This window comes from Aegilops tauschii, chromosome 5, assembly GCF_002575655.3.
Source record: "Aegilops tauschii subsp. strangulata cultivar AL8/78 chromosome 5, Aet v6.0, whole genome shotgun sequence".
NCBI classification, from domain to species: Eukaryota; Viridiplantae; Streptophyta; class Magnoliopsida; order Poales; family Poaceae; genus Aegilops; species Aegilops tauschii.
This window is the reverse complement of record NC_053039.3, coordinates 305,955,077-305,976,431: the sequence shown is the minus strand read 5'-3', so window position 1 is coordinate 305,976,431 and position 21,355 is coordinate 305,955,077. Positions and strand designations below refer to the sequence as shown.

The 21,355-nt window shown below is 46.4% G+C and overlaps 1 protein-coding gene across 5 annotated transcripts; it reads right to left on the bottom strand.

The window, feature by feature from the left end:
• Nucleotides 1-1,176: 1,176 nt before the first annotated feature.
• Nucleotides 1,177-21,349, bottom strand: LOC109770584 (uncharacterized). 5 transcript variants are annotated; one of them, XM_020329295.4, is made up of 10 exons: nucleotides 20,832-21,349; nucleotides 19,330-20,487; nucleotides 15,933-18,224; nucleotides 15,579-15,750; nucleotides 11,118-11,368; nucleotides 4,611-4,770; nucleotides 4,444-4,533; nucleotides 3,085-3,204; nucleotides 2,900-3,039; nucleotides 1,177-2,717 (listed from the first exon to the last, which is right to left on the bottom strand). In XM_020329295.4, the coding sequence occupies exons 1-10, from the start codon at nucleotides 21,117-21,119 to the stop codon at nucleotides 2,283-2,285; spliced, it is 5,106 nt and encodes a 1,701-aa protein (XP_020184884.1). In that variant the 5' UTR covers nucleotides 21,120-21,349; the 3' UTR covers nucleotides 1,177-2,282. The 5 variants fall into 5 exon arrangements, with proteins under 5 accessions (XP_020184884.1, XP_020184885.1, XP_020184882.1 ...); XM_020329296.4 differs by having other exon boundaries at nucleotides 3,085-3,201; XM_020329293.4 differs by having other exon boundaries at nucleotides 2,900-3,204.
• Nucleotides 21,350-21,355: the final 6 nt, after the last annotated feature.

The window sequence follows — 21,355 nt, the reverse complement described above, 5'->3', positions numbered from 1 at the left end:
TGAACAGTACTCTGCACACAAAATCCTAGTACTCTGAGCAGAACTTCAGCCCTCGAGATGAGATCGGACGGTGATGGCTCAAACTTCCAAGATGTTCATGTCAACACTACCGAACTTTTTCATTGAGAGCACTTCTTCATTTGAAGCCATCTTAATTAAACTTTTGACCATCCCAAAATCTGATGCTAACAGGTATGTCTCTGATGGATCTCGTGATACCCTGTCGGTGTCTGTCTTTGTTGGATCCGCTCTTCGTTTGTCTTTGTATGTGTGTCTGCAGGTTGGATCCTTCCCATTCTGTTATGCTAGTCCTATGGAGTCTTAGCACGACGACTTCCTGACTGTCTACTACAACAAACAATGTTTGCCCGGCTCCGATAAGGGCGGGGCGATGACGGTGACGCGCCTTCAGCTCGCTCCAGTGCTTGTAGTTGTCGCTAGATGGTCTACGGACCTGGATGTAAATTTTATTTTAGTGTTCTTTGTACTACCTTGACAGTTGATGAATAGATCGAAAGTTTTATTGCAAAAAAAGGTGTGGAATAAAAAGGGAGTAAGGGAATTCGAACCCGAGACCCGAGACTTTCTTGAACACAGTACAATCAAAGTCGCTTACATACACGAAAGAGACTGAGCCACCATAGCATTTTGAGATTAGCTAGGCTCATGAGCACGTGTAGGGACCGACCCAACATGTGTGCATTTTGCACGAACAAGAAATACGCTTGTTCTTGTATACTTTTAGATAAAAGGCACAAGCAGCCCCCGACTTTAAATTAATAAAACTGAGAAAAGGCCAACAAAGTTTTACAATCGTTACATATTAAAATCATGAGCTAGCTAAAAATAAGGAGTGCCTAACGATATGGAGGCATGTTGTTTTGTCGGCAATCAAAAGAAAGGAAGAAATAGATACCTGTGATATGGAGGAATGTTGTACTTACATGTACAATTTTAATAAGGTCTAGTTAAAAAAACAATTTTAATTAGGATTGCTTAATTCTAATTTAAGTTGTAGCCATTGAGCTACATTTGAGTGCGGATGGAAAAAAGAAGACCCTGCAGATCCAGTGCAATGTCTGGTTAAAGAAGTATCACCAGACTCCTACAATTGCAGGTAGTATGAAAACATCTTCAGAGAAACATCCTCGGATAGTAACATAAAGCAACTGACCATTTGTGAGAAAATGAAGGGATCAAGATGATAATTAAATTGGGAAAAAATAATAGCACTATCATGGTGTGTGCAACACTACAATATTTTGGTTCTGAAAGTAAACCTGCATGTTGGTCACTTGCCACAGGAAAAAGATAGAAGATGCCGTAATTGTACTTCTATTGTATGCCTGCTTCTTGGATGCATCAGGTACATAAAAACAGTTGAATATTCTCGAAGTGCAACAGCTCAGAAGCTTGATCAGGTTGAAGTAGAAGTTCTGTATATGAATTAGTAGTTTAACTAAACCAGCCACATGCGCAGAAAACTCATCGTGGGTTCAGTAAAGCGAGATGGAAATAACCAGCTGTGCGCCCATGATCATCTTATCACCAGTAGTAGGCAGTCCTCACCTAGACTCCTACAACTACACAGAGAACGCCGAGCTGTCGCCGGCAAACGGGTTGGACGACACATCAATCTATGCATATTGTCCATGCTGGAACAAGGATCATGCATTAACAATTCCCAAACTCAGAACCCATGTTGGCAGTTTCCAGCAACCAAAGTGCCAATTAACTGAGCAAAACAAACCCAACCAGGCGCTGTGAAGAAGACAATAGTGTGGGCTCTTCTACCCTCAAAACTACAATCAAACTCTGCAGCGTTTCTGGATTGCAGCAGCAGAACACATAAAAGGATCCAATTCAGGGCAAGGGACGTGCGGACGGCAATCCTGTAGGGAACACGGCAGATTCCTTGCAGTCCTCCAGTAAGCTTCCTGGCGACGTCAATGGCCTCGAATCACCATGCACAATGGGCATGGACGGAGTTCAGAGTCGTAGCAGCCTGGTTTTGTCAGCTTAGCACAGCTCGTCCATGGTCGATGAGAATGGTACTCCCTCCGTAAAGAAATATAAGAGCGTTTGGATTACTAAAGTAGTGATCTAAACACTTGTATTTTTTTACAGAGGGAGTACAAGTGTAACCAGTCAGCAGAGGGTTACAGCAGCAGAGTTCATGACAAAGGATTGTCAGGGGCTCAAGGTCACGGTGCTGCGGAAGTTCCAGGGTCCAGCTTGTCGCCTACTTTACCAGTCAGGCGCAAAACCGAAACTGCTGATTTCTACCGGGGAGAGAGTGGAGGAGAAAGTGTAATATCAGAACCGATAGGAGAAGCGTCGTACTGGGTCATTTGCAACTGTGGACTGCTCACATCAGGCGAATACTGGTGCTTTGTCATCTTCCCTTCTTCAGGAAACTCCGCATGCCCGCTGCTCTTGTCTCTGGAATCGACACCACTGGGTATCCACTCCACTTTCACAAATTCTTCCCAACTCCTCTCGTACTCGTACGGCTGTCCTATGCGATTTCTGTGGTCTTTCCATATTTCCCACAGCCGCTCCCCTACCTCCTCTATTCTTGGGCGATCATCCACTTCGAAACTTGTACACCAGGATGCTAAACCAAGCCAGTCTCCAAGAAATTCTTCATCCACATGATCCGCCAAACGGTCATCCAATATCTCACTGACATGGCCTGCCTTAAATCTCTCGAGAGCCTGCATGCACAACAACATAGGCTAGCGTGTCATTCTACAGAATTTCAAAACACAAGGACAAAAGGCATCGGCCATTGCGGTTATGAAAACTGCACTAGACCTCCGAACGCATATCTACATGACATGAACTTCATTAGGATAGACACGTCAATGGAGACAAAAGCATACGAGGTTCAACTTACCCATGCCGCAATGCCAGGGCCAAGATGGTTGTCAAAGATCCCTGAGTCTCGCATGTCTTGATCCCACATTTGCGGTCCACGGGAAGATATAATTTCTAAGAGTATTACACCAAAAGTGTAGACATCGGATTTAGCTGTCAGCTCACAGTAACGGTTGTATTGTGGATCTATGTAGCCAATTGTCCCTATCACTTTATCCATGTCACCACTTGCTGACAATTCAAAAGTACCCAACTTTGCTCTATAACTCTCTGTCAGAAGGATTTTCGTTGTCTTCAAATCATAACAGATCATTGTTTCCCCTGCTACAATCAAATCATGACCATAACGAAAAACTTCTCATCAAATACCCATGATCAAATAAAGCTACCAAATTAGTTGAGCAGTCGCAAGCAAGTATAAATGATCAACGATTTTGAGAACACATAATTTATCTGCTCAACATTTGAATTAGACAAAATGGAAGACTAATTATTAAATAATTAAGTCAGCTGAATGAAAATGATATTAATTATTAAATAATTAAAGTCAGCTGAAGGAAAACTCGTCCTGATAAAAAGGGATAGCAATGTCTTTCTCACCCAAAAGTCAAGCTTGGTCCTTTCTCTGCCAAAAGGTCTCCCATGCCAGTTTATAATCACAGCATATCCTTCTCCCACCAAAAAAATCAAGCCTAGCCTTCACTCCAAAATTTTCGGATACCCCAGTTCATGTCTCTCTCTCACCTAGGAGCCCTATCTCATTAAAGACATGCAGTCTGGCTACATTTCACAAAACTGTAACTCTTACCCAAAAAGGCTTTCGCTCCGCTTTATATATAAAGCAACGATCATCAACAACCCGGTACAAACGCACGCCTCCACAACACACGCACACACCCAAGGCAGGATACATAGGTGCTGACTTCGACCGTGAACACGCCACCGCGAAGAGATGAAGCCGCATACGACGAACCGTGGGCTCCAAAGCGCCGCCTTCATGAAGGTTAAGACACCGGAGCGCCGCCAACGCCCGATCCGAGGATCAGAATTTCCCCTGGAGCAACACGATAGGCAATGAGAGCCGCGGCGACACCTTCAAGAAGGGAACAAGCTTCGTTGCCGCCGGTCCGTCCGAAGATAGAACATGTTTTCACCCCGGCCAACGCTCACCGCCACCGAACACCACACCCCGGCTACCACGCCGCCCACACGGCCATGGCCACTGGGCAGCACCGAGCCAGAGGGGCCCTAGCCGCCGGCCCAAGGCCTCTAGAGTGCATGCAGTCAACCTAAGTTATTTTAACTTGGCCATGTGAAAAATGAATCGGGTTCGTTTTTCAAAAATATATGATGATGCAAATTTGTAGTCAATTTTTAATCTGGAAATCGTGCTAACGTTCAAAATCATCCACTCTTTTTCTACTGGAGTATGCATTGAAGTACTCGATTCTTTTTTTGTTGAGAAACTGAAGTACTTGAATTTACAAATATCAAAACTATATGGTGCAATTTAATCAATGTGTAATGAACCAATATTGACACCATGGGTTATCACTTTCTTACCAGCACATAAATGAAGATAAGTCAAGGCAATAGCAACATCAATAGCGATCGATATGCGTTGATCCAAATCCAGGATTTTCTGATGTTGGCCTGTGGATAAGTTAAAATTGATGCAGGTTATTCAAATTTCCCAACCGAAGGAAAAATAAATGAGCAACTTAACATACCATCCAGGTGTTGCCTTAGACTGCCATTTGGAACATACTCACTGATCATAATAAACTGATTTCCTTTATCAATAAAACATAGAGACCTCACCAAACTCCAGTGATTAATTGCTGTAAGGAGCTGCACTTTCTTGTGAACTTCCGCAGCACGATCACAGCCCTGAAAACAAAAGAAGACTTAATTACCACGTGCTGAGGAACAACATCGTTATTATTATTTGGGGAATTCTCTATACTAGGAATGACAGGCCGGCTGCAACTGCGACGCATGAGGAGGCTGCAGCAGCATACCCGAGGCTACACCCTTTAGTATGATCAGGTTTCGGTAACGAGTCATGTTATTGTTCAGAAAAGGGAGCACCTTCCAGAGTTCAAATTAGGTACAGATTGACTTCGAACCAACTTGTCAATCACGCCATGGTTGTCCTATATAAATAGTCTGTACTCATTCGAGGAATGAGATAATAAAGAAGTTTACGCCCTAGAGTCCTTTTCCTTACCATTCTACCCTAGCAGCACCGGCTAAGGCACGGGCCGGCCAGATTACTGATCTCCGCCCTAGACCTTCCCCAGGAAGACCAAATTAGCATCTCTTGTCCTGGTACCATGGTACACGTGATAGATATTTCCTTCAGTGTAAGATGCATCTAGCCTTTACACAGAAGTGAATATTTTCAACCGTTTACCTGTATTTTGCTAGTGGGGAAGTATCCTGCTCTTTGTTTGTATGAGGTATGATCATATGCTCTTTTCTCTTGAAACAGGCTTTGCCCCACTTTATATATAAAGCACAAACGACCGAACCGATACAAGGTGGTGGGGATAACCCCTTACAAGCAAGCCAAAAGATAAAAAAACGACAACCGAGACGGCAGCAAGAACGCCACCAACCCGAAGCCGAGCATGAAAACAGGGGGTGCCACACCTAACAAGATGCTGCCAAGACTACCGAACCGGAACTGAACCACGCCGCCTTGGGAAATCACCGGACCCCGACACACCAAACACACCAAGCTATTGCCGGAGAGGGCAAGCGTCTGCCCTCTCATTCCGGGCCATGGAGCACTGATCCTGGCAGTGGATAGCGAGGACCGAGGACGGTGACGACGAGGATAGGAGACCAACGAATCCACTTCAAGCCAGAGCCGAAGAAGCATCATGCCAGGATCAAAGCACGCCCGAGACGCCGATACGCTACAGCCGGATGATACTTGAGTTCCTCGACAATGCCCCCAGGATGGTAACAGCGCAAAGCGTCGTGGCCGTCGATCCCGAAATGATAAAGTAAGGTTTTCACTTGGAACCCTAACACGAAGAGGAACCCACAATGACACCCCCAGAGCTAAGTGACACCGTTGAGCATCACCGTCGCCGGCGCCAAAGCACGGATCTTTCGCTCGGATGCTCACCATTTCCACCTAAGGCACCACCAAACCCAACCCCAGGTAGGGACCGCCTTGCCAGCTCGACACCTCCAGATCCAGACCAGGGAAACGCCACCGCCAAGTCATGAGAACGCCAGGATCACCCGCCGCCCCTCCCATTACTACCCACATAGCCAAGAGGAGGCACCACCCGCTGTCGCACTGCTTGCCGCAAAGCCAATCGCGCAGCCTCACCATCGAGGGCCACCGCCCTGGAATCCAAGACTGACCCACCACCGACACCGAAACAACATGTTGTCCGAGACTAGGCACCTAGACACGAACAACGCCCGGAGCGGAACCGCCGTCAGTCAGGACCGGACAACCCCGATGCCGTGACTGACCGGACATCCCCGATGCCGACCCACGTGCAGATACACCCCGGTCACGGGTGCCAAATCCCACCTCGTTCCAGCTCCACCACGACCAGGACGAGGAACATCGGGGACAACCAGCACCATGTAACGGGTCGACTGCCCGCCGCATGGTACCAGGCTAGCATGCCTCCATGGGCAAGATCCGTCCATCTGAATCCGGCCAAGGACAAACCCCGAGGCCCGCCACCGTCCAACCCTAGCTCCCCACTAGAAGACCAAATCGCCAGCCACTAGTTCTTGCGCGCAGCCACCCGCGAACTGCCGGTCAATCAGGCCCACACCCGAGCGAACCCATGTCCTGCTCTGCCCAAAGTCTGCCGACTACAAGATCTAGCGCATAGGCGCCACTACCCCGAGCGTGCCAGGGCTCAAATCTGCTCGGCCATGTGGGGCACCACCCGCAGCACACTGCAGCACATCGGGCTCTAACCCCACCGCCGCATGCTAGCCCGGACACGCAGCAGGGCACCACCGACCATCACCAGATGTGAAGCCACTCGCGCCCGTGCCGGCAGCACGCAGCTCTGTCGCGACGCCACTCACGAAGCGCCACATCCCCGCCGACGAGCTGCCGCCCACAACGCGCCACCATGTGAGGGAGGAGCGTCGATGCCTGCCGAGCTTCGCTCGGTGGCACCCGCCAGCGGCATCAAGGAGGAGAGTGGGAGGGGGAGGCGATGGAGGCCGGGACTAGGGGTCACCCGGCTGCCGCCCGCGGGAGCGACGGGGGCGAGGGGAAAAGTCACCCTTTGCGCTTTTACTTTCACCATCTGAGTTTTAAGAGATTTCAGATTTGCAACTTCCAAAAGACCAGCCAATTGTTCCTAGTGGGTTCGGCACTTCCTCACTGGAGAAGCTACAAAAACACATGCATCGTCACTTATGTAGGACACCCCTGTGCCATCATCTGCGGGCTCTTCTCCACCGCAGCCAGCGCCCTACACCTACTCGTGCTCCTGCTATTGCCACCAAAGGGAAGATGCCACGCTTCCCGATGGGTGTCATTGTTCGCCAGCTTTCCTCCATGGCGGCCAGCCTCTCAGCACTACTTCCTTCGTTCATCACGATGATGCAGAGGCCAGGGTCAACCTCCTTTTTGAAAAAAAAACACTACTCCCTCAGTTGCCGCAACTGAAAACCCATGCAGGCACTGCTGCTGTCCACCTCAGTCATGGTCAGCCACCCAGATCTAGGTTTCGATTTTCTTTTTTTTACGGGAAGTTAGTTTTCTTTTAACACGGTATAGACACAAACGCTCATACATATGCACATACACTCACCCCTATGAACGCAAGCACGCACACCCTATGAGCACCCAAGAGGCCGAGCAAGCACATCATCTTGAGATTGACGAAGTCGCCATAGACGCCTTCATAGTCGACGGAAACGTCTCCTTCCACTGAAAACACATCGCCGGAAGGCCTAAAATAAATCAAGGAAAATGCGAGCACCGGTGTCAAGTCTAGGGCTTGAACTCTGTTGGCTAGGTAAATGCCCCTTAGTAAGAGGGGTAGTTATGACCCCTGTGGACCACCCCCATGGGAGCGGTGAAGAGAAAGCTCCCATTGGGCTCGCCGTGCATTTGTATGGTCTGGAGAAGCTTACTTGTCTTATAGTTTAGCGGATACCACTGTCCTCCTAACCATCCAACCACGGGTTGATTTCTAAAGGTCTAGTTCATGTCTTCTTTACGTTTGGTGGATTACTAATTTTCAGAAGTTCACCAAAGATTGTTAGAATTAGTTGTGTATCTTTTAAGGCTTATCCAAAAAAAATGGAAGTTAATCAATTTTTAAGTAGAGAAGTCCTCCATGAATGCTGATTTTATTTTATTTGTGAAGTCGGTCCCTTCAGACTCGATCCATTAAAAAATGTAGCCCAGTTAATTTGCGGAAACCCAAGCGTAAACCATTATGACACGCCCGCAAGACAGGACACCCTAACCGATCTGGCTACCCACAAGACCCACACACATCGCCAAAGAGAGAAACACCATAGAGGTTGCCTACAAGGTGTCACCGTCATCACTTCTCCGGTTCTCCCCGAGCAAGCGACTCCGACTCCACCGTAGACGACCAACTAAGAGACCTTAGAACAAACAACATACGAGAACTTTGCCAGTCTACGCCAAACATGTTGCCACCGCATCGCCCCCCGATGCTATAGCTCCGACTTCACGCCCAGGGATAAGACGAACAGTTGACGGTTAAGAGCATGCATGACCCTACTCCTCTTGCCACCATAATCATTGCCACACAAGTCACAACGCCACCTGACGCGAGGCAACCGCCCCAACATCCGCACCGACATGGCCGGGCAGCCACTTGTCGAACCCGATGCCATGTCCGTACAGCCCCGGTACGGCGAAAGGGAACAATGACCTTCAAAGGCGACGCCCCAAAGGGGGCAGCGGCATTGAAAACGACACGCCGCCCGACTCACACCGGAGTCTTAGGCTTTTGCCCCACGAACATGATCTGGAAGTGAAAAGATGAGGAGGTGTTGAACATGATTCAGAAGTGAGGATGAGGAGGTGCTCTGCAACAGCCCCCCAAGGAGGACAAGCGTCGTCCACAGACGCCACGCCATCTGAGCTTTCGCCCGGAGCCATCCACCCCACCACCCGCACACAACTGGCGGCGCAGCGCCACCGGCCCACACGCCCGCTGGCCCACGCACCTCATATGTGATGGCAGCTTCGCATCACACACACACAAGCCACCAACCTCGCCGGAACCTCAGCACTAGCACTGCACGCCACCCCCAGTCACCTTCATCCCCGACAGCTATTCTGTTGTGGTGGGGTGCGTTTTGTACCTGGCCGTTGATGATCGTTGCTTCATATGTAAAGCGGGGCCAAAGCCTTTTTCGGTAAGAGCAGGGACACCACAACTGCGCAACCACGCCACTCCCCAAATCTAGCCCGTGGAGCACCGCCACACCTCAGTGATGAGCGGAGAGCGTGGCCAGACCGCGGCCGCCACCTAGCGGTCCACACGCGCACCCGCGCGGGGACGCGCCACTGCCAGCCACCGCGCGCTGCAGAGCCTCCACCGCACACCATCATCACTTCTCCCAGAGCAAGCGACTCCGACTCCACCGTAGACGACCAACTCTGACTTCACACCCAGGGATAAGACGAACGGTTGACGATTAAGAGCAAGCCATGACCCTGCTCCTCTTGCCACCATAATCATTGCCACACAAGTCACAACAACACCGGACGCGAGGCAACTACCCCAACATCCGCACCGACATGGCCGGGCAGCCACTTGAACCCAATGCCATGTCCGTCCAGCCCCGGTATGGCGAAAGGGATCGATGACCTTCAAAGGCGACGCCCCAAAGGGGGCAGCGGCATTGAAAATGACCCGCCGCCCGACTCACACCGGAGTAAGCTTTTGCCCCACGAACATGATCCGGAAGTGAAAGATGAGGAGGTGCTGAACATGATTCAGAAGTGAAGGATGAGGAGATGCTCTGCAACAGCCCCCCAAGGAGGACAAGCGTCGTCCACAGACGCCACGTCATCTAAGCTTTCGCCCGGAGCCATCCACCCCACCACCCCCACGCAACTGGCGGCGCAGCGCCACCGGCCCACACACCCGCTGGCCCGCGCACCTCATATGTGATGGTAGCTCCGCATCACACACGAGCCACCAACCTCGCCGAAACCTCAGCACTAGCACTGCACGCCACCCCCAATCACCTTCATCACCGACGCCCGTTGTGTTGTGGTGGCGTGCGTTCTGTACCCGGCTGTTGGTGATCCTTGCTTTATATATAAAGCGGGGCGAAAGCCTTTTTCGGTAAGAGCAGGGACACCACGACTGCGCAACCACGCCACTCCCCAGATCTGGCCCGTGGCGCACCGCCACACCTCAGCGACGAGTGTGGCCAGACTGCAGCTGCCACCCAACGGTCCACACACGCACCCGCGCGGGGACGCGCCACTGCCAGCCACCGCGCGCTGCAGAGCCTCCACCGCACCACCCAACAAGCCCCCCCCCCCCCCCACACACACACACACCCCTTCGATGGAGAAGGGGCCCGCTGCGGCCACTAGCGGTGGCGGCGGCAGCTGGGTCGCGCGCCTAGGACGACGCGGGCCAGGAGGGGATTTTTTTCATTTATTCCTTATGTGAAGCAGTTCAGCCACACCCCTGATTTTTTGAAAGTAGTTTCAGAATTCTTGGAATTTCTTCCAACAATGTTGGAAGGTTGTCCCAAAAAAACTGGAAGTTTATTTCAAAAGCATTTTAAGACCTGTTTCAAGAATTGTTGAAACTATGGAGACGGCCATGAATGACGGTCGGGGAAGAGGGGACGTGTACTTTCTAACAGCACACACAAGGGGCTGTAAGAAATTGACTGTGCCAGGAAGACTGACAGCAAATTAGCATCCCCCATGATCCAAGTCCCCAACCTTTTCTCTCTTTGATCCCCATGTCATGGGGCCTATCCTTGCTCCTCATACCTCTGGTATCATTGGTCCTCAAGACCCGTACCAACCCCAGCACGTGACATAAATATAAAGTAACAAAATTAAGACCTACCAGAAGTAGTTTGTCAGCAAACAAAGCATCATGAATAATACCGTAAATGAGCGGCAAAGAAACAGCAAGTTTTTATTAGAAATAAATTGCTAAATGATGAGGAAGGACACAAATCGAGAAAATAAGAGAATAGGCGAATGTGGAGACAACCTTTTTAGCTCTCCTCACGGCAACAATTTGGTTATTTGGTAAGATACCCTTGTAGACTTCCCAGGATCCACTTTCACTTAGCTTAAGTGCAGGTGAAAATCTCCGAGTAGCCTTCTGAACCTGCTTAAGGCTTAAGCTCAAGGATCGTACTCGAGGTATTTGTGCAGGCATTTTGGACCTAGACAGCTGGTGAGAGGTTGGTGGAGTCTCCACTGATGGCATGCTTACTGCAGAGGATGTAATACGCTCCACTGGAAATGAAAAATTGTTAAGCACAACAGTCAGACAAAGTTTAATTCTTCCTAATGTTTCCGCTTCCAAAATAATTTCACAAATAAGACTTCCAGATGTACCCTTGTTTGCTTTTCAACATAGTAGTCTGGTAGAGTATATGAACACAGAAGGTGGGCCACAGCAAAAAGATTGGTAATCGAACTGTACTGAATGCTCGCTGGCGCAAAAGCATTGAGGCGGCTGCCGCTGCGTACAGTTTCTTTTTTGTGGCTTTTGGCTTTTTCTCTGTTTCTTCTTTGTTGCTTTAGTCATTGCGCTATTTCGGCGCTTTCTACTATTACAAAATGACATGCATTTGATGCGTGTTCGAGGAAAAAATATTAGGTAAAGTTGGAACCATGCCCCTACACAGTCAGCAGTTTTAAAAATGCCACTGGCTGTGAGAATGACATATGGGTCCACCTAGTTACAACTTACAAGTTTGCAGTGCTCTGGTTTCAAATATTAGAGATGTATGTTTTGTAGTAGGACACTTATTTGTATTTCCTTTTGTATTAGGATTCCTGCTTTATCTCTTCCCCTGTACATGTATATATATTGGCCTCGAGCCCATGGAATTGATCAATTTGCTATTCCTAAAAGTTAATGTTTTTTTTCTCGAGAAAACACAAAGCTTTCGTCTCGAAGCATTCATAGGACGTTAATGCTTTTTAAGCTGCAATAATAACGTTTAATGAAGGCACAACATTTCTGTCATACTTCAACAAGCCACAAAAGAAAGCCATCTAATAGCACTTAAAAGAATCTAAAGCATTGTTTTATCCCTTGAGAATAATTATGCATATATCTCCACTGATCAATGCATACTTGATCTGATTCATAAGCTTAGATCCAATTGAACCATTCAGTTTCTGAAAATAGCTAAATCCTTCTATTCTCTTCTACTTGTCCTATCAGACATCAACGTGGTCAAACAATACACAGCTTTGGCCATTACTACTTTTAGTTATAGATTAAAATTACTAGGAGGATTCGCTTAGGTAGCTGGAACGTAGGGTCTCTGACAGGGAAGCTTCAGGAGCTAGTTGATGCAGCGGTGAGGAGAGGTGTGGATATCCTTTGCATCCAAGAAACCAAATGGAGGGGACAGAAGGCGAAGGAGGTGGAGGATACCGGCTTCAAGCTGTGGTACACGGGGACGGCTGCTAACAGAAATGGCGTAGGCATCTTGATCAACAAGAGCCTCAAAGTATGGAGTGGTAGACATCAAGAGACGTGGGGACCGGATTATCCTTGTCAAGCTGGTAGTTGGGGAGTTAGTTCTCAATGTTATCAGCGCGTATGCCCCGCAAGTAGGCCACAATGAGAACACCAAGAGGGAGTTCTGGGAAGGCCTGGAAGACATGGTTAGGAGTGTACCGATTGGCGAGAAGCTCTTCATAGGAGATCTTAATGGCCACGTGGGTACATCTAACACAGGTTTTGAAGGGGTGCATGGGGGCTTTGGCTATGGCATCAGGAATCTAGAAGGAGAAGATGTCTTAATCTTTGCCCTAGCCTACGACATGATTGTAGCTAACACCCTCTTTAGAAAGAGAGAATCACATCTGGTGACTTTTAGTAGTGGCCAACACTCCTAGCCAGATTGATTTCATCCTCGCGAGAAGAGAAGATAGGTGTGCGTGCCTAGACTGTAAGGTGATACCTGGAGAGAGTGTTGTACCTCAGCATAAGCTGGTGGTTGCTGACTTCCGCTTTCGGATTCGTGTCCAGCGGGATAAGCGTGCCAAAGTTGCTAGAACGAAGTGGTGGAAGCTCAAGGGAGAAGTAGCTCAGGCGTTCAAGGAGAGGGTCATTAAGGAGGGCCCTTGGGAGGAAGGAGGGGATGCGGACAATGTGTGGATGAAGATGGCGACTTGCATTCGTAAGGTGGCCTCGGAGGAGTTTGGAGTGTCCAAGGGGAGGAGAAGCTTAGATAAGGATACCTGGTGGTGGAATGATGTTGTCCAGAAAGCGATTAAGGTGAAGAAAGATTGCTTCTGACGCCTATACCTAGATAGGAGTGCAGACAACATAGAGAAGTACAAGATGGCGAAGAAGGCCGCAAAGCGAGCTGTCAGTGAAGCGAGGGGTCGGGCATATGAGGACCTCTACCAACGGTTAGGCACGAAGGAAGGTGAAAGGGACATCTATAAGATGGCCAAGATCCGAGAGAGGAAGACAAGGGATATTGGCCAAGTCAAATGCATCAAGGACAGAGCAGACCAACTCTTGGTGAAGGACGAGGAGATTAAGCATAGATGGCGGGAGTACTTTGACAAGCTGTTCAATGGGGAGAATGAGAGTTCTACCATTGAACTGGATGACTCCTTTGATGAGACCGGCACGCGTTTTGTGCGGCGAATCTAGGAGTTTGAGGTCAAGGAGGCGTTAAAAAGGATGAAAGGAGGCAAGGCGATGGGCCCTCATTGTATCCCCATTGAGGTGTGGAAAGGCCTCGGGGACATAGCGATAGTATGGCTAACCAAGCTTTTCAACCTCATTTTTCGGGCAAACAAGATGCCAGAAGAATGGAGACGGAGTATATTAGTACCAATCTTCAAGAACAAGGGGGATGTTCAGAGTTGTACTAATTACCGTGGAATTAAGCTGATGAGCCATACAATGAAGCTATGGGAGAGAGAGTCATTGAGCACCGCTTAAGAAGAATGACAAGCGTGACAAAAATCTGTTTGGTTTCATGCCTGGGAGGTCGACCATGGAAGCCATTTTCTTGGTACGACAACTTATGGAGAGATACAGGGAGCAAAAGAAGGACTTGCGTATGGTGTTCATTGACTTGGAGAAGGCCTATGATAAGATACTGCGGAATGTCATGTGGTGGGCCTTGGAGAAACACAAAGTCCCAGCAAAGTACATTACCCTCATCAAGGACATGTACGATAATGTTGTGACAAGTGTTCGAACAAGTGATGTCGACACTGATGACTTCCCGATTAAGATAGGACTGCATCAGGGGTCAGCTTTGAGCCCTTATCTTTTTGCCTTGGTGATGGATGAGGTCACAAGGGATATACAAGGAGATATCCCATGGTGTATGCTCTTTGCGGATAATGTGGTGCTAGTTGACGATAGTCAGACGGGGGGTAAATAGGAAGTTAGGAGTTATGGAGACAAACCTTGGAATCGAAAGGGTTTAGGCTTAGTAGGACTAAAACCGAGTACATGATGTGCGGTTTCAGTACTACTAGGTGTGAGGAGGAGGAGGTTAGCCTTGATGGGTAGGTGGTACCTCAGAAGGACACCTTTCGATATTTGGGGTCAATGTTGTAGGAGGATGGGGGTATTGATGAAATGTGAACCATCGAATTAAAGCCTGATGGATGAAGTGGCGCCAAGCTTCTGGCATTCTCTGTGACAAGAGAGTGCCACAAAAGCTAAAAGCCAAGTTCTACAGGACGGTTGTTCGACCCGCAATGTTGTATGGCGCTGAGTGTTGGCCGACTAAAAGGCGACATGTTCAACAGTTAGGTGTGGCGGAGATGCTTATGTTGAGATGGATGTGTGGCCACACGAGGAAGGATAGAGTCCGGAATGATGATATACGAGATAGAGTTGGGGTAGCACCAATTGAAGAGAAGCTTGTCCAACATCGTCTGAGATGGTTTGGGCATATTCAGCGCAGGCCTCCAGAAGCTCCACTGCATAGCGGACGGCTAAAGCGTGCGGAGGATGTCAAGAGAGGTCGGGGTAGACCGAATTTGACATGGGAGGAGTCCGTTAAGAGAGACCTGAAGGATTGGAGTATCACCAAAGAACTAGCTATGGACAGGGGTGCGTGGAAGCTTGCTATCCATGTGCCAGAGCCATGAGTTGGTCGCGAGATCTTATGGGTTTCACCTCTAGCCTACCCCAACTTGTTTGGGACTAAAGGCTTTGTTGTTGTTGTTGTTATAATGACATAGAAGAACAGGATGCTCTTACTTTTATTGTGTGGAGCGTCTATGCAGTCTTTTGTTGTGACACGGCATAAATATTAGCCTAGAAAAATACCTAACCACAAACAGGAGTATTCTTTCCTTATGCAGAGGTGTCATTAATACACACGAAAACAACTTAATGTCAAACAAATATATGTTCAGTTTAGAATGACAAATAAAATGCAGTAACCTGAGTTGACAAAAGGTTTTCTATTCAGTCTAGAGTGGCAAATATTTATGTGCTAACCTGATTGTCCCGAACTGGTATTAAACTTGGGGAAAAGTTTCCGGATTATTGAGGTACCAAGGCCTGTTGTGGCTGGGTTTTGCTGTAAAGATATCAAGGATGATTCACCGGGGGATTGCCAGCCCGATGAGTCCACGTCCACAACATGGCGAGTACTCGTATAGGCATCATCCTGTATTTCCGTAAGATAACTGGATGTGAGGACCAGTGGACCACAGAAAAGTGTGAAAAGTAATATGTTTTTAAATATTATGTCATTAACCTGACATATTTTGTACAGCTAAGTAACGGGAGAAGAAAAGTAATATGTTGAAGAAATAAGTACAGCAACAAATGAAGCACACAGTTACTTGCCTGAGTGGTCAATTCATTTAAAATCCTTGTCCCAGATGAGCTTTGGTTCCTTTTTTCATTCGGAATCTTTCTACTGGATGATTCTTGCGTGTATCTTACCCCTAGGAGCTTGAAAGAGGTTACTGCTTCACCATCATCCCCCACACATGCATCAATTACTATTTTCTCGATAGTCTGCAAGGATTCAAGCCATTGCAACCAACTGGAAGATATCCTGCACCCAGTAATCATTATGTTTGCTGGTGATGGAGATGACAGTGGCCCCAAAGGTTCCCCACATGACAGAATCATGTTACTATCTTTTATTCCATATTTCTGACACTTCGGCAGAGATGGTTTGAACATAAGATTAGGGCACGATAGCACGAACAATTCCTCAAGAGCAGGGAACATGAACTGCTGATTCCCATTGTTTGTCAACAACAGTATAGGCAACTCTTCTAGGTTTAGTAAATTTTCCAATTTGAGGTGTAATAATTTCTTGAAGGGCTGTGTGCCCCCAGAAAGACCCATACCTAGATTTACGAGGTTAGGCATATCTCCTATATGCAAGTGCCGCAAATTTATTAGCTGGCCCAGTGGAGGAAGATCTTTACAGTTTCCAAGGCAGAGCAGATGGAGTCTGACAATGTTGGGGAGTAAAGTCACCATGTTGTTCATCATCCATGTAGGCCATGCAAATCCTGAATACCCAACTAGCTCAAAATGCTCTAAACTCTGGTGTGGTTGGAGCTTTTCCAGAACTTCTTCACCTAAATCTTCATCTATTCCATGTACAGCTGGATGAGAAGTATTAGTCCACTCCAGCTTAAGGAAACGTAGCTCTGGTCGATTCTTCAAATTTGCTCTCTCTGCAATAGTTAAGCCCCTGGACCCTCTTGTGAGGTCTGGAATAACAAGCTCGTCGGTCGTTAAGTGCCAGTTTTCATCAATCCTAACAGAGCACCGGATGTATGGTGGAAGACAGGCCACTATCATTGGATCTTTCGTCAACAGAAATTTCAGTCCTGTCATTTTCTGTATGATATCTAGGAACATTTGAGGTAAACTATGGGATGGATGCTCAAGAGCACAACCAGTGAGGTCCAACGTATGCAGCTTCTGAAGCCTAACAAAAGACACAGGTATGACGAGAGGATTTTGCGACAAGTTCAGATATTCTAGATTGAACAAGTAGCCAAGAGATTGCATACAGTCAATGGTAGGGATGCACTGTGAGAGATTCAAAAACTTCAGTCCAGTGAAATTATTTAAACAGTTAGGCCGAGTCGGCAGCTTAAGACATTGCTGTAGATTCAGATACTCCAAACTGGTTGTTAACATCCCAACACTTACATGAAGTGCCTCGCAGCCAGTTAGATCCAAAATTCGAAGGTTCTCGATATTCCCAAAGGACGGAGGGAGGTTTTGAAGTCTACGACACCTCCTAAGTATAAGGACTTCCAACTTGACGAGATTACAAAAAGATCCAGGCAATTGTTCGAGCTCATAGCAGCTCGACATGTTCAGAGACCTAAGAAAATAAAGGTTGCCAAAAGATTCTGGTAGCTGCTTGAGGTTGAAGCAACTAGATAGGTTTAGATCCTCCAATTTCATTAAATTACCAAATGAACGAGGCAACTGTGGAAGCTCAGTGCAGCTTGACAAATCAATAAACCGAAGATCCTGAAGATTGCAGAGAGAGTCAGCTAGCTCACCAATATCATAACGACATGACACCCTAAGATGCTCAAGTGTTTGGAGATGACCAAGGGTTGCAGGCAAGTTTTGAAGTATGTCACAGCCTTGCAGGTTCAAATATTTTAGCTTCTCTAAAGAACCAATGAAAGAGGGCAATTCCTTGAGAGAAGTATTTGATAGATCCAACGCCTCAAGATTTATCAATGTACTCATGGAGGAAGGTAATGTCTGAACCTTTAAGCCAGAAATATCAAGGTATCTTAGATGTTTCAAATGGCCAATGGAAGCGGGTATTTCTTCAATGCAGCTTCCACTGAGATTCAAAACACGCAGATGCTTCAGTAATTCAAATGCTTCTCGATGGAGCTTTATAGCCTCAGCATTCAGGAAGTGTAATGCCCTTGCCCTTGTGAGCAGTGCACTGCAAAGTGTTGATTGCTCTTTGTGATGGGTCAACAATGCATATTGGAAGGAGAGCTCTTTTGCATTATCATTCATTTCTCTATCATCCAAAATAATAATATCATTGCAAGCAACATGCCTTGCAAATTCATGGACGAAGTTATGCATGTAGAGTGTTGTAGGAGATGTACTGATCTCCATTCCATTAACCTGGAAACAAACAGAACATAAATCATATAATTCCCCAACATAACCACCTTATTTGAATTTGGACTAGTTTACAACCATCCGTGGGAGAACCTAACTATGATACAGAACATGAACCAAGAAAATGTGATAGGAAAAGGCTAAAGGTGGGTGTCAGTGTTTAAAACCTCATCTAACTTCTCTTGCCCTGCCTGGCAGCATTTTTTGGGTGAATACTCACGGGGCAACAACTAGCAGATAAATATCCAGTGAATTTCGAAATCCCTTTTTTTTCTGGAAACCTTCATTCTGAGCCTGAAGCTCTCAAGCAGAGAAAGATACAGGCAAGACATGCATGCATAGTCAACCTTCTAGAGCAACAAGAAAGGAGGTAGTAGTAGGCAAGCAACATGACCACATGAATGGTCATCCTGAAAGATCGAAATGGAAGCTCCCAAAGATATTCCAAACTAAAGCTATGACATCATTGATGCATTCAAATCTAACTAAATTATTACTACCTCCGTTCTAAAATACAAGACCTCCTAGAGAGCATGCTGTCAAGCTTCTCTCTCTTTCGTAACTAATGAACAAAAAACTACTTAGATTTGTTTGGTACAAACTGTAGCATTACATTTTTCATGAAAAATAGCTTCAAAATTTATTTATTTTACTAAGATATACATATAAAAAAGTTGCTCAAAGTTGCATCTTGAGACTGTCCATATTTAAAACGTCATGTATTTTGAAACGGATGGAGTACTAACTAAAGGCTAGATAAGCTCAATATACTACATACAAATACCAGAATCTTGTAATACGCATGATTCATCGTGAACCTATTGGTGAGTCCTTTACCATCTGATAAAGAAAGTACCATTGATTCTAAAGGATAATAACCTTGATCATATATTCATGAATGACAGGCGAAGATTGTTGAGAACAAAAGTTACGTATTTACTCATCAGTCGAAGTTCATAAATGAAAACCGTAAACAACAATAAGTAAAATATGAACTTACTAACGTAGGCAGCAAATTTTCACAATGGTATATCCGTAAATGGTTGAAAAGCATACTTCAAACAGTAAAAGAAAAGACTGTCAATCCAACAAATACTTGGTGACTTACTGAATGTGTCTTCCTGACTTGGAGGAAATGTATTGACAGAAGGTCCTGAATGTACATCTCCGCCTGCACATAGGATGGCAAAGTTCCGTGTTTTGATCCAATAATATCAAGCGCAATCCACTGTCTGATAAGTTTTTCTTTATCAATAATAGATCCCTTAGGAAATACTGATAAATATAGAAAGCATAGTTTCAGCGCTGAGGGCATGTCATAGTATATTTGATTCAGTGATGAAAACACTTTAACTTTCATGGAATATGTGCTCTCTAATTTCCATATTGGTTCATCCCTTGCTGCTAACCAGACATCCATGACTTGATTGTGCACTACTGAACCAAGAAAATGAGCTAAAGATGGTATTCCATCACATCTTTTCACAATTTGCTTCCCAATTTTCTTCAGGCATGCATTAACAGTACCTCCATCCCCAAAAGCTTTTTCAGAAAATATTTCCCAACAGTCATCTTCAGACAATGGAAACAACTTGTACGGTGGGAAAGTGTGCATTAGCTCTGCAGTTATTTCACTGGAAGTGGTCACCAAAACCTTGATCCACTTGTTCGTACGCCTGAGCATTTCCTTCAGTTCATCCAACTGGCTTTTATCTATGCTACAAAGGTCATCCAAGACAATTAGACAACGTTTGTCATGAAGTGTCTTCTGCAAACGATCCTTTAGCAATTGGAGATTTTCATGGATCTGAATGTTGGTATTGATTTCTGAGGATCCTTCTTTTGTTCCATTAGCTTGTGAGATTATATCAGCAGCAATGTTTTTAAGGTCAAATTTCCTATTTAAGCCGATCCAAATACGAAGATCTAAATTCCACCCTTCTCCCTGGTCATGGAAAATTAATCTGGCAAGAGCTGTTTTCCCCAAACCCACAAGGCCAACTATGGGAATGATGGACAATGTTTCTGTATCATTTTCCAACATTAATTCCTTTATTTTTTCTTTGTCACTATCTCTTCCAACAATTGCAGCTCTATAGAACTCTTCTTGGATATCAGATTGCTCAAGATCAGACTTTGGGTGCTGCATCAAACTGAAAACCACAGAATCTCTTGCTAAAAGATCCAACCTTTTTCTGAGTATCTTCATTCTATTCACTCTGGTATCGTACAAGAAAAATGGACATGAAGAACACAATGATGTTGCCTGCAAAATTTATTTTAAAAATGATCAATCAACGAGTGTTTTAACTAACCTAGATGGTGCAATATAGCTGATGCGTTGCACCGCCAAATCAGTTGTACAAATATATATACAGCAGCAGCTCCAATTCAAACACTGATTGTAGAAATACTAGTATACGACAGGAGCAAATGTAAACTGTAGTTGGCAATAAATCTAGAAAGGATCAAAGTGTGGCACCGTAATAACCTAAAGAGTAGCATTTTCGACACAAAACGAAAAGGAAATTTTAGTAATTTGCACTAGCGGTTATCCATTATAAAGAAGATGCCTGGGCAAGGCGCATTTGGGGGTTGGGACTATCGAACCTTTGTAATACAGCCGGTCCTCTCAGATCCGATGCCATTTTGGTCTTCAAACTCGTCCAAGAGATGTTCAGTATCATAGACAATCTGATTTATCTTCGCCATCCAATCCTGCACCTCCGTACGCGCCCTAAAATATCTCTCCACACTTAGCAGCACAACTTGCAACCCCGACAGAGTTCGCCACAGATGCGCCACGTGCTCGTCTACGCCCGAGGGTAGCTCCGACCGGCGAGCGTCGGAGGCCAACCGGCGTAGGAGCCGGTCAACGACGGCGCCGGCGGTGGCCATAAGGCATGTGGACTTGGCTTATGGATATTCCACGGTTTTGAACTGGGGGGTAGAGGCGAAGAAGAAGACCGTGTGTCCGTGTCCATTTAAGTCTGTCACGAGCTCATCCTAGCGAAGGGGATCGAAGAAGGGAAGGGGATGAGATCGAGACTTGGAGAAGGGGGAATTCTTTCCAAGGAGGAGGTACAGATTAGGTGAGAGGTTCAGAGTCTTGACATAATTTTCCACACACGCAC

Bases quoted from the DNA above. Each gene is read 5' to 3' on its own strand.
- LOC109770584 (XM_020329293.4), bottom strand. From the start codon at position 21,119: ATGGCCACCGCCGGCGCCGTCGTTGACCGGCTCCTACGCCGGTTGGCC. The intron at 15,751-15,932 runs GCAAGTAACTGT...ACGGAAATACAG, and splicing joins TAAATGAATTGACCACTCAG to GATGATGCCTATACGAGTAC. The intron at 11,369-15,578 runs GTTAGCACATAA...TTTCATTTCCAG, and splicing joins TACCAGTTCGGGACAATCAG to TGGAGCGTATTACATCCTCT.